Source organism: Gigantopelta aegis, chromosome 12 (assembly GCF_016097555.1).
Source record: "Gigantopelta aegis isolate Gae_Host chromosome 12, Gae_host_genome, whole genome shotgun sequence".
In the NCBI taxonomy this organism is placed as follows: Eukaryota; Metazoa; Mollusca; class Gastropoda; order Neomphalida; family Peltospiridae; genus Gigantopelta; species Gigantopelta aegis.
The window spans coordinates 46,171,630-46,185,802 of NC_054710.1; the positions used below are offsets into that span (position 1 = coordinate 46,171,630).

A 14,173-nucleotide genomic window follows, 5' to 3' on the forward strand; every position below is an offset into this window, starting at 1 on the left:
GTAAGTTTACGCCTGAAACCAGCAGTTACACCGGTCATTCATTTGCACGTCTATTTCACGCAGAAAATTACATCATTACGGAAGATGGAACAATTTTAAGGACAAAAGTAAGTGAAATATGTATACAACTATATTTGTTGTACTATAGTAGTAATAAAAATTGTGGTTGAGTCGAAGATTTACGTTTACGTGCAAAACTCGTACGGTGTTTTGTGAAATTGGGCCCAAACTGTTGCGTTTTCAACCGATGTCAGTATATACTGTAGAGAAAGACTTGCCGAAGACATCACTGGAAGTCCCTGTGGTTTATTGCATTCAAAAACACAGTTCATAACGTTGACTCATGTCAGATCGACATACGAAGACCAGTAAGATCCGACTTTAACAAGACTGGTGCACACACTCGCTCAAAGTATGCATCATACTCGCACACACCAACTAAATCACGCATGCGCACACACCAATATTATACGCACCAATTCAATGACGTCATGGTACACGGAACGTGTCTCACCTAAAGCCTAGTATAACTTTCCGCTATCGATGTAAAAAAAAACAACTAACCGGCATACTAAAGACGTGAAATCAAGTGCTGGGTGGTAAACCCATAACAAAAACACAAATGAATCTTCCTTGTGCTGTTTTTCCTTTCTATACCATTGGTCCCGCCTTTCAGTAACAATGTGTTCTAGTGGAATGTATCAGACGAACTATTTATAAACAGTTACTGTCGACACGACAAACATCGAAAAGCATACTTAATAGCAGACAGAGGCGGATCCAGGGGAGCAGGGGAACTCGCCCCCCCCCCCCCTCTTAAAAATATTCAAGTGCTCCCCTTTTCCCCCTACTGTTTTTTTCCCACACAGAAATTCCTTTTTGACAAGTTGTTCCATTACTTCCCCCTCCCCCCCCCCCCCCCCCCCCCCCCCCCCGCCGTAAAACATTTTCTGAATCCGCCCTTGTCAGACTGATAAAAAAAATGGAGGTGGAAGGACAGTGAGTGGTTCAAGCTCGGAGGAGGCATCAAATATAGACATTTGTTTATGTACTTACACATTCTGACGAAATATTTACGTATTTTGTTTGAAGGACTTAGCCACAACTGATGATGAACACGAAGCTAATGTAAATTGCTACTAAGATAAAATGCTGCCTTTTACAAGTTTTAAATACATACAAAATGGTAGAGGTGTAACGATACGGGCACGTAGCGATACGATATGTATCACTATATGTGGGTCGCCGCAATAACATACATATTGCTATACGTGGGTCGCGATACGATACATATCACGATACAATATGCATCCCGATATGTGGGTCTGGATACGATATGTATCCCAACACGCATGTCGCAATAAGATAATATCACGTTACATGGGTCGCGATACGATAAGTATCCTGATATGTGGGTCGCGATATGATATGTATCCCGATATGTGGGTTGTGCTAAGATACATATCACGTTAGGTGGGTTGCAATACGATACGTATCCCGATATGGGGGTTGTGCTAAGATACATATCACGTTAGGTGGGTTGCAATACGATACGTATCCCGATATGGGGGTTGTGCTAAGATACATATCACGTTAGGTGGGTTGCAATACGATACGTATCCCAATATGTGGGTTGTGTCAAGATACATATCACGTTAGGTGGGTTGCAATACGATACGTATCCCGATATGTGGGTTGTTCTAAGATACATATCACGTTAGGTGGGTTGCAATACGATACGTATCCCGATATGTGGGTTGTGCTAAGATACATATCACGTTAGGTGGGTTGCAATACGATACGTATCCCGATATGTGGGTTGCAATACGATACGTATCACTTTACGTGGGTTGCAATACGATACCTATCCCGAAATGTGGGTTGTGTTAAGATACATATCACGTTGCGTGGGTCGCGATACGATACGTATCCCTATACCCTCAATCGATGTATCGTATCGTGGGGCTCATATCGCGGTACAGCTTCTCTCAATCGATGTATCGTATCGTGGGGCTCATATCGTGGTTGATATCGCAAATGCTGATTTAGTTTTCTTAACTTATATAAATTATTCATTTTAAATATATTGTTTTTGTGTTTATTAAAATTTTAATGTCTTGTCAGCATTTTAGGCCCATTTTGACAGTGTCAAATTAATTTTATTATGAAAGATAAATATATTAAATATTTGCTTTTACTTTGTCGTTCAGTATATATACTACATGCTGCATGATTACACCAAATAGCTGAACACAAGGAGAGAAAGGGAGGTAAGAGAAAGGGAGGTAAGAGAAAGGGAGGTAAGGTTTGCTTTCACTGACAGGTCAACAGTACAAACACGTAACGCACAAAACAAAATGTGAACATCTAACATTTAGAAAATTGCGCCTTGCAGTTTTCCAACATAACCAGTATATCAAGAACAGAATTCATCTATTGTGACGAATTTCATTCTGGGTATATACATTAAAAAAAAATGAAATCGTGTGTGTTATTATTTTTAACATCAATCGTCTGATATGTAGAAATCTGAATTCATTTTTAGATATAAACACCAGTGCTGAGAAGTTCGTACACATATTATTATGCATAATTAATACACACACACCTTGTGTTTCATGAAAACATACAGATGTACACGCCATGAAATACAAAATTATCATTTATGGATGTGGAATATTTGCACAGAGCTTGGAATTCAACAATGCCTGATTACACCATTGTCTAGCAACACTCCACTGTATGAAATAATTCTAGGTGTATGCTGCTTCCACGTTCAATTTACATTCAAAGAACATGTATTACGACTAAAATTACATACCAAGGCCTAAAAAATGTGTTTTGGGGAACCCGATCCTACCTACAAAAAAGTGCCAACCCTATTTTTAAAATGTACTTTCTTTTGTTATTGATTTTGTTTCTTATTACTAGTAATATGTAGTTGAAGTAAGTACATACTTAACATTTTCTGAAAACGTGGGATAAATATAGTTTAGAAAAAAACCCATTATAATAAAATTTAAAAGCTGGGGCCTAATTCACTAAACTCTCGCAACTTTGCGATCTCGCAGTGCAATGCTAAAAGACTTGCAAAGAGGATGCTTTGTTGTCTAGCAGAGCCTAAGAGACCTTTGTGAATTAGAACTCTGACCTACTCTACCTATTTTGTTTTCGGCAAGTTCCCAGAAAACACACAATTTGTTTTAGGCCCAAATACATGTTCTTGTTTAGAATTTCAAAGTTCCTATATTCAATGTTTTCTGGTCATCCTAAAGTTTGCTGCAGCCGTAAGCATATGAGACAAGAGGGGTGGGGGTGGGGGAAGGGGCAACTAGTGCTGGAGGAAAACCTCAAATTCAGGCACAAATTATAGAAATATTCGGGGAAAATGTGCTAACCAGAGACATTTTTACCATGTATCTCTATCATTCTACCCACAATATTAGTTGTAAATTAGTAAAAATGCGTAGTGCTTCGTTTGCAACCCTATACAGCTGTTTGGTAAAAATGCGAATATGAATGCATGTCGTTACGCTGATTCGGGCATTTCCGTTTAATTCCGGCAAAAATGGGAGCCTGTACGCCTATGGCTGCAGCTCAAACTTTATTTTATTGTGTAATGCTTTATGTACATTTACATACTTCCGAGGGCTTCGTAATGCACGAGTAAAAATGACAGTGTTCTTCACACAATGTGCATGCCCACAGTAATTACGTCCAAGTAAAGTACAAAACCAATGAAATGTTAAGTTGAGATTAAAATAATTTGAATTGCGTTTCTTTTCTGAATATTCATAATGCTTCAGCAGCTGTTAACATTACTGTACGAAAAAGACCTCTCTGTGCTCAGAACAGATTTGAAAACCCCCAAATGTGGCGCCCAAATTAGCGACATCTAAAGCACTGTATTTCGTTTCTATGTAGCAGGGGTGGGAATTGAGGAACTGTAAAAAAGAGGAAATCTAGAGGGGTCCCGGAAATTCTTGAAATCCTAGGTTAAAATCTGTGCCATCCGACACATTTTGGAGGAAAGGACGATTAAAATGCGAGGAAACGTAATGTTCCATGAGAGAAAAACAGCTGATGCGAGGAGAATTCCCACCTCTGAGTCACATTATAGGCCTACGAAATTATAGGTTAGTAAAATCCAGTTTTGGCTACAACACACACTAGGTTCTGAACAAGAAAATGTATCTTTGATATGTGATTATAGTCGTTATAACGCCCCTATTAATCACAACCACCTTACAATGGCAGCACAAATCAGGAAAGTCTTTTTAACTAAGCACTGCTGTTGGTAATCGATAACTTGACACAGAACGTAAGTCTTCGTTACAATATCACAACATTTCACTATCCATAGGATACATGGGTTCGGAACTTTGTCCAGCACTTTCTCTCGTAATCTCCACCTGCCTCTGTCGATACTGCTTAAACTCCTCCCTCAGTTTATTAAACCTCTGGTCCGAATCGGAGTAGCGGCTCGGTTTGCGCGACTTCGGATACAGGTTGCTGTACAAATCGCTGGCCGACACCTGCCCGTTATCGCTGAGGCGGGAATAATTGCGTAGCGCGTCTAGGATGTCGGACTCTAGCGCCCCAAGGGAATCGAACTCATAGTTTTCGTCTCCAGACGTGTCCCGGCGGTTGTTGGCACTGCCGTCCAGGAATGGGGAGGAGTCCTGACTCAGATCCTGCTCCTGCGGCGTCAGGAGCGAGCTGTACGACATGCTGTTCTTGCCCAGGCGGTTAGGGAACGAGCTGTTGCTGTTGGACGTGTTCCTACTGCCTATACCGCTACTGTGGCTCACTGTGTCCGGACCCGTGTCGTCGCGTGACCGAGACGGCGGACGCCTGTCGGGAACGTTTGGACCGTACTGACCTAGACGCGGCGGTTTGAAAGGGGCCACGTCAGAGGTGTAGTACGGCACTTGGCGATTCTCTCCCCCAGGTCTGGCTGGCTTGGGGTCCGGGAAGCGAAACACTCTGTCGTCAGATGGAGACTGCTGCCTCAAGCCAGACGCGTCAAGAAAGCCGCCGTCGTCGAGCGTGTCGTCTGCTCTGCCTCGCGGGCCCTGTCTGACGCGGTCCACCACGCCCTGCAGGTGATCGCGCGTGTAGCCGATCGGACGGCCGCCGCTACTTCCCGTACTGCTGTTATTCTCGTCCCCTGGGGACCTGACCGGCGAACCCCACGCGCCTCGACCGTCAGGTGTGGCACCACTAGTGTCCTGGCTGTCCTCGGGGATGTTGGGCAGATAGTCGCGATCGCTTCCTCTCACGTTTCTGTCATACACTCTCGGCTGCTCGTAAGGTCTGAACGGCTCATGCGTTGAGTCTCTGGGTCTGTTGATCTCACTCGGGAGGTAGCTGGGCTGGCTGGGAAGGTAAGCTGGCTGACTGGGAAGGTAAGCTGGTTGGCTGGGCAGGCTGGCTGATGAAGGATAGTGACTGGGAGGAGATCTGTCCTCGCGCGATGGATCGGAGAACGGGGACTGTAGGACTGAACTGATGTCATCGATTGCGTACGGTGGGACCGGCTCACCTGTGAGGTAAGTCTGATGGGCGGGCTTCATCGAACTGTGGCGTGGGAACGCTGGACGACTGGAAGGCACGTTTTGATGATGATGATGCGGCGTCGGTGGCAGGAACCCATTCTCGTCATCTTCATCCTCGAAACTGTGGTACGGACCTTCGTATGACAAGGATGGGTTCTGCTGCCGGGGATCCTCATCTCGAGGGTCCGACCACCGGCTGTGTCTGGAGGGATTCTGAGGAGGAGGAGAGGTCTCTGTAGGGTATGCTCCTGGTCTGGCACTAGAGGGTGGTGCTGGGTTGTAGTCTGAAGGATACGACCTTGATGCTGCTGTCGGTGATGTTGATCCTGGAGGCCAACTAGAGTCTGAAAAACGATTCGGATGATCGGGAAAACGACTCTGATGATCAGGAAAGTCTCTAGGAGACCTCGGGTAGTTGCCAGACAACCGTGAGAGTGACAGATCGGCGACGAGATTCGGATCCTCATCCTCCTGCCTGGCAACTCGGTACCCAGCAGCGGGGTCGTACATGGGGTGGTCGCGATCATAGAGTCGGCGGTCCCGCAGGATGGACGACGACGACCGCATAGTGTAGCCGGGGTCAACGTCGTCTGTGCGGGGCAGGATGTACACCCCCTGGTGGCCGCCCTCGTCGCGCCTCATAGAGTCTCCTCCTCCAGGTTGTTGCCAACGATCCCATTTTGGCGGAGCTTGACTGAAACACGAATCACATCATTGTTACATAATCTGTTTTATAGCGGTTTACATGCGGAAGTGATAATTTCTTTAAAGACACTAAAAAAAATTAAAAGTTTGTTTTGTTTAACGACATCACTAGAGCACATTGATACACTGTTTTATAGCTGTTAAAGTTTTGTTGTTTTGTTTTAAACTAGAACTAATTGATTTATTAATTGATGTCAAACAGATGGTAATTTTGATATATGGTTTTAGAGAGAAAAACGTTTGTTTTGTTTAACAACACCACTACAGCACACTGATACACCATTTTATAGCTGTTTATGTGCAGTGGTGGCAATGTTTTTAAAGGCCCATTATCCACAAAAAGGTTGGGGGGGGGGGTAACTAGAGCACATTGATTTATTAATTATCAGCTATTGGATGTTAAACAGATGGTAATTTTGATATATTGTCTAAAGAGAGGAAAGCCGCTATATTTTTTCCGTTAGTAGCAAGGGATCTTTTATATGCACCATCCAACAGACAGGATAGCACATACCACCACCGTTGATATACCAGTCGTGCTACACAGAAAAAAAAATGTTTCTATCGCATTTAGAGCTGTAAAATGAATTTACAAAGTATAACATGCATGAGACAACCACCATCATTAATATATATATATATATATATATATATATATATATATATATATATATATATATATATAGAAAACGATAGCACCCCCTCTCCCCTACACAGTAAGGAATCTGCTGTGTGTATTTTTCCCAAAACAGGACAGTGTATTTCACAGCCTTCAACGTGCAAGTCAGAGGACACTGGTTGGGAGTCCATAGAGGGCTAGTGATCCTAGTGATGTGGTGAGTAAGCCAATGATCTTAAGGCAGGTGGGTACTGGGTTCGTATCCCGGTCATGGCTCGCACGTAGGATGACTCTTAGTAAGTCAGTAGGGAGACGTAAGCTCACCAACTGACTTCTCTCTCACTAACAATATGATCAGGTCAGGTCAGGTAACTAGTTTAACGTGCTCATGTACCACTGGGGTGTCGAACATGCCCATCTCGAGTCCGGCCTCTGATAAGATCGGGGCCCCACTTGGGACAGGAAATTCCTAGATACTAGGGACAATTTAGAAATTTTGAATTTTAATGCTAAAAAATCAAAAAGGGAAAATTGGAGGTTAATAATAACAACTAGACATTAACCCACTGTCCCAGACAGACAGCCCAGATAGCTGAGGTGTGTGCCCAGGACAGTATACTTGAACATTAACTGCATGCATGAACATAAATTAAAAACCGATTACTTAAGAGTACTGACTCTGAGCCATCAAGGCAACAAAATTATGTTTCCATTAAGTATGACTTTAAAATATAATTTTACAAATTAATTTCTTTAATAAGGTTCTAAATCTTTAAATTATATAGTCTTAAATAGTCATGTAAAATGTTTTAATATTAGAACTCAAATGTTTTAGTATTTAAAATAGCATCTAAAATCAATGGTGTATCAATTAAACCTATATTAATATTAAAAGGATGCAACTGAAAATAAAAGTGTAACAATATAACAAAACGGACAACCACATAAACAGACGTCACAGCCATGAGGATTATAGAAAATGTTTCTATGTTATGGACGGAAAGAAACAAATAATAAACAAAAATGATAAAATATCTAATAATAAACTTAAAGTGTTGAAAGCATTTACAATTCACGTGATAAAACTGGAAGTGTACAATAAATAAACCATACAAACAGGTAGCTGGTTTAGATTGGAAACAATAAATAAACCATACAAACAGGTAGCTGGTTTAGACTGGAAACAATGTAATGTAAACGTATCTTAAAACAAAATAAAGCTCAGGAAATGGGTGTTTACTTCAATTTCTGATTATTTCGGAACAAACAATGAAGAACTTTGTTTTGTTTAACAACATCATTGGAGCACATTGATTAATTAATCATCGGCTAATGCATGTCAAACAAGAAGTTTGCTTTGTTTAACGATACCACTGGAGCACATTGATTAATTTGTTAATTAATTTTGTTAATTCTGACTCATAGTCATCAGAAGAAATCCACTATATTTTTCCAAATGCAGCAAGGGATCTTTTATATGCACTTTCCCATAGATAGGAAAGTACATACCCCAGCCTTTGTCCAGTTGGAAACAGTAACGAGACACCTCAGAAACATCAAAATTTAAAGTTAAAAGTTTTAATGACACCAAATAGAGCACATTAAATCATCATCAGCTATTGGATGTCAGACATTTGGTAATTCTGACATATAGTTTTATGGAAATCCTGCTACATTTTTTCATTAGTAGCAAGGGATCTTTAATATGCACTTGCCCACAGATACGACAGAACGTACCACAGCCTTTGATATACCAGACGTGGGGCACTGGTTGGAATGGGTGAAAATATAATCAATGAATGGATCGACTGACTGAGCTAGATCCTGCCCCACCATCCCCCCTTCCATTTCAGGTGAAGTGCAAATATAAGTCAGGCAAGCATTTTCCAGCATTGATTGGCTGAACTCCAACATCAATCAGACTACAACACACAATGACCAATCTTTATACGAAACATGAAACAGGTAGAACAATTTACTGGCGAGAAAGCAGAAATTGAAGTAAATAGGGAGGCAATAAACGTGTTCATTCATGCGTATCAAGTTCACCTTTCTTCAGTCTCCTAGATAGCGTTAGAAGAAAAAAGAAACAGAAAAAATGTGTTAGTCAGAGAAACAGAGATAAGAAAAGACATACGACTTGAAATCATTAAGAATGTGCATTTTAACACTTAATGGTTTCCAGAGTTACCCGTAAAGATTTCAATTTAATTTAAAGCATCATTTATTTAATTTAGTGTTTTTCAGTATTTATGATGCTTCACATAGGCTGTAATAAGCAATCTGTTGCCGTGCTTTAAGATAGGCTATTTTTGTTTATTATATTCCAACAGCTGTAATTACCTCCCCTGAACACACAAACACAGCTGTAATTACCCAGCTACTCACAGTTGGTTCATCCAAGTACTTCTACACTTGACTGATCATATGGTCAGAGAAACAGACTGGTAACCTCGACAACCACCTACATCTAGATGACTTTATTGTTGGTTTGCCTACAGTAGATCTGTCGTTTGTTTAATTTTACTCAGAATGACAAAACTGTAGCCGTGCACCAACAGAACTACTTATTCAACTGGTTTACTCTCAATTAATAAAAACATAATTATATTGTTTTCAATCAATGTAGAATAATATGGCAATTACTCCATTTTAAAGACAGATATGGTAACTCCAACAAAGTAACACCAGATACTTACGGTCTATTTTCCGACTCTTCTGGTTTTGAATAATTAACATCGTCTGAAAGAAAAATAATACCAGATAACAACAACATGAGCATTTCTAAAGTTCGAAAGCAGCATGTAACTCAGTGGTTAACCACTCAACTGATGCGCGGTTGGTCCGGGATCAATCAAATAAACCTATATTCTCTTTATATATACTGTAGATCCTGAAATTAACATGTCCCTAAATTAATGCCAGTGACGGTGGGTAGACTAAAATGCAACATGAAATTAATGCGAGTGGCCTCCCTTTGAAATATTACTTTCCTAGCAGCACTCGTCTTGAACTTCAAACTTGTTTTACATGCCTATATCCACTAGGGTTCAGGCATGTCTCACCTACAATGAATTGTGTTCCAGTTGCGTTTAATAAATATATTAGAATTTAAATCTTTGTTTGTTTTGTTTTAATAAGGTGGGACACGTAGAAAACCACAGAAATAAATGTGTCACATTATTAATGTGAATAACACAAACTCGCATTTTTCACATTAATATTATGATCACATTAATTTCAGGATCTACAGTATACATCCCCTACTAAGCTCAAGGGCCATAACTCTGTCAAAACAGACAGGCAGACAGAAGACAGAAGTATGGAGAAGAAACCTATAGTCCCCTCAGTTGGGACTGATAGGGGACTAAAAAGGTAAGAACATATTCTCAGAGTATGCAAGCTCCTACTTTCAAAGATAATAATTATTTTTAAATCCTAAATTAATTCCGGATCACCAGTGAAGATAGTCTCTCCCAGTATGTAAAACAGTGGAAGATCTTAAGCCATCCCATTGGCTGTTGGGATGTTCGGACCAGTTTACTACCTTAAAGGGACCATACCCTAGTTTTTAAAGAATAAGGCATATTTTTTGCTATTATAGCCCTTTTTGATAACTGAAATCATACTTTACTTAGATTTTAGGATTTAGATTATCCATTTCTATACATTCAAAGTGTTTTTGGTCATCCTGGTGTTTTTAATATCACAAAATGCATTTCTCATATTTTTAAAAATGCAATCATGTCTGAGAAGCAACAGTTATGGAGTCTAGTTTTAGTCTATTTTTAGAGGATATTTCACCCTTTCAAAATCACACACTCATGTTTTTCTCAATTGTAACTTTATCCAAATGTGTTACAGGTTTGTAGATTAACTAAAATTATAATGTTAATTTTCACGGGTTGAAACTAGAGTCTGTCCCTTTAAGAGCGAAATGCCATTAGTTTGAGGTTAGGTTAAGTTAAAAAGAAATCAACTTGTTTGTTATTCCACTAACTGTATCTATGTTTGTTATTCCACTAACTGTATCTATGTTTGTTATTCCACTTACTGTATCTATGTTTGATATTCCACTTTATCTATGTTTGTTATTCCATTTACTGTATCTATGTTTGTTATTCCACTAACTGTATCTATGTTTGTTATTCCACTAACTGTATCTATGTTTGTTATTCCACTTACTGTATCTATGTTTGTTATTCCACTTACTGTATCTATGTTAGTTATTCCACTTACTGTATCTATGTTTGTTATTCCACTTACTGTATCTATGTTTATTATTCCACTTACTGTATCTATGTTTGTTATTCCACTTACTGTATCTCTGTTTATTATTCCACTTACTGTATCTATGTTTGTTATTCCACTTACTGTATCTATGTTTATTATTCCACTTACTGTATCTATGTTTGATATTCCACTTACTGTATCTCTGTTTATTATTCCACTAACTGTATCTCTGTTTATTATTCCACTTACTGTATCTCTGTTTGATATTCCACTTACTGTATCTCTGTTTATTATTCCACTTACTGTATCTATGTTTGATATTCCACTTACTGTATCTATGTTTATTATTCCACTAACTGTATCTATGTTTATTATTCCACTTACTGTATCTATGTTTATTATTCCACTTACTGTATCTATGTTTATTATTCCACTTACTGTATCTATGTTTGTTATTCCACTTACTGTATCTATGTTTGTTATTCCACTTACTGTATCTATGTTTATTATTCCACTTACTGTATCTATGTTTGATATTCCACTTACTGTATCTCTGTTTATTATTCCACTTACTGTATCTATGTTTGTTATTCCACTTACTGTATCTATGTTTGTTATTCCACTTACTGTATCTATGTTTATTATTCCACTTACTGTATCTATGTTTGATATTCCACTTACTGTATCTCTGTTTATTATTCCACTAACTGTATCTATGTTTATTATTCCACTTACTGTATCTATGTTTATTATTCCACTTACTGTATCTATGTTTGTTATTCCACTTACTGTATCTATGTTTGTTATTCCACTTACTGTATCTCTGTTTATTATTCCACTTACTGTATCTATGTTTATTATTCCACTCACTGTATCTATGTTTGTTATTCCACTTACTGTATCTACTTTCTGCTTTATTTTTCTGCTCTTTGCGCCGACTGTGTATAACAGCTATCACAGCTAACAAGATGGCTACCAGCAGAAAGAGCAGTCCGCCTATAATCCCACCAATCAGAGCATCCGGTAAAGCTAGTGATTCTGAAATACACAAATCATCAACAAATAGGTCAAATGGATGTTTATACATGACACATGATTAGTTATATAAACGTATTAAATCATCATTTGTTGTTATAACTATTACTGTATTAGGCCTAATGTTAACTTCATTCTTGTTTTTTTTTCAAAGAATAATTTTAGAAATAATCTCATAAACTCAATATCTAAAAAATAAAAGTAAATATGTTGGCTAATTTGAAATCTGCTTTCAAAACCAATTCCTGCAAACCTGGTTTATTAATAAATAAAGTTTGTTTTGTCTAACGACAACACTAGAGCACACTGATTTATAATCATCAGCTATTGCATGCCAAACATATGGTAATTTTGACAGTCATAGAGAAGAAACCCGCTATATTTTTCCATTAGTAGCAAGGGATCTTTTATATGCACCATCCCACAGACAGGATAGCACATACCACTGCCTTTTATCTGGTTTATTAATACACACATCATATGATATTATATATATATATATCTCAAACATTATAATGTTATATGTTCTTTAATGCCATAATAAATAAATGTTAGATTTGTACCGTTATTTTCTCAAAACTGAGGCAGTGGGTGAAATAATTTTTTTTTTTTTTTTTTTTTTCCAGGACACCTGAAATACCACACATCCAGCCAAATTATAAAAAAATTTAATTGACCAATAAAAATTAAATGGGCTAGGATTTTTAACCTCGGGGTGGGCAGGGATGAAAATTGGGGATTTATTTTATCATAGTTTAAAACGTGTTTTAAAAACAATATCATACCTAATACTAATAAGATTTCATGAAGTAAGAAAAGTAATTTTAACGGCTGGGTGGCATGACAATTGACATATTGAAAGCAGTCACATGAATAACGTGATTCAAACATACACCATGCGCACACTTGTCTTCCACTATCATAAACTGTTCTGTAACTATTTTTAAACAGCTAGCACAAAAATAAATTTTAAAATTTCAGATTTATGGCTATGCGGCCATAATTCAATTATATATCAAAATCTCAGTAAAATGTTAAACACAACAACTGTGTACCAGGTTAAATAAAGTATTTTTCTCAACAAATTACATTTTTTTCAGTAATATTTTGCTGGCCCATAGCTAAACTGTCACACGACTGCTTTTAAGTATGTAATAAAGGAAATGTTTTATTTAACGACGCACTCAACACATTTTATTTATGGTTATATGGCGTCAGACATATTGTTGAGGACCACACAGATATTGAGAGAGGAAACCCGCTGTCGCCACTTCATAGGCTACTCTTTGCGATTAGTAGCAAGGGATCTTTTATATGCCCCATCCTACAAACAGGAGAGTACATATCACAGCCTTTGTTATACCAGTCGGGGTGCACTGGCTGGAATGAGAAATAGCCCAATGGGCCCACCGACGGGGATCGATCCCAGACCGACTGCACATCGAGCGAGCGCTATACCACTGGGCTATGTCCCGCCCTTAAATATGTAATAAGACAAGTTGTCTTTTAAATATTTACAAGTAATTCACTTAACACAGCTCACAAGTGAAACAATGTTTAATATGGTGCACAAAGTGAAATTTAATTAAAATACACACACCTGTATATAAAACAACAAAACAAAACAAAACGTTTTTCTTGAAAATGAAAACAAGAAACCATGAACTTGGTTATAAATTTAAATAAACAAAAATATTAGTAATAATGTGCATAAAAAATAACTTTCAAATAAATATTAAAAATGAAGAAATTTTTTAAAATACTGAAATATAAATCAAATACTCATACTGGGATAACAAATTCTTTTTTACAGCTCAGAAATTTAAAATATTAATAAAGACATAATTATCTCTCTTTTTACATTTAATTTGAAAAGAGCAGACTCCCCTAAACCAAAAAATTAAATAAAAATGACCTCAAAGCAAAAAATACTTGTAAAATTTATTAAGAAACTGTCTGGTATAAATTGGTAAGTATTAAGGGATTGCTCAATAATTAGGTAATGCTAACAACAGGTTTTAAC

General features: G+C 38.1%; 1 protein-coding gene across 1 annotated transcript in view; it reads right to left on the reverse strand.

The window, feature by feature from the left end:
- Positions 1–908: 908 nt before the first annotated feature.
- The window catches only part of LOC121386106, a 170,565-nt gene continuing 157,300 nt past the window's right edge, over positions 909–14,173 (reverse strand). Inside the window, exons 14-16 of the mRNA XM_041516903.1 lie at positions 12,013–12,153; positions 9,582–9,624; positions 909–6,252 (exon numbers count right to left, since the gene is read on the reverse strand). Coding sequence (XP_041372837.1) covers positions 4,341–6,252; positions 9,582–9,624; positions 12,013–12,153 — 2,096 coding nt within the window. The 3' untranslated portion in view covers positions 909–4,340. The remainder of the gene's footprint in view (positions 6,253–9,581; positions 9,625–12,012; positions 12,154–14,173) is intronic.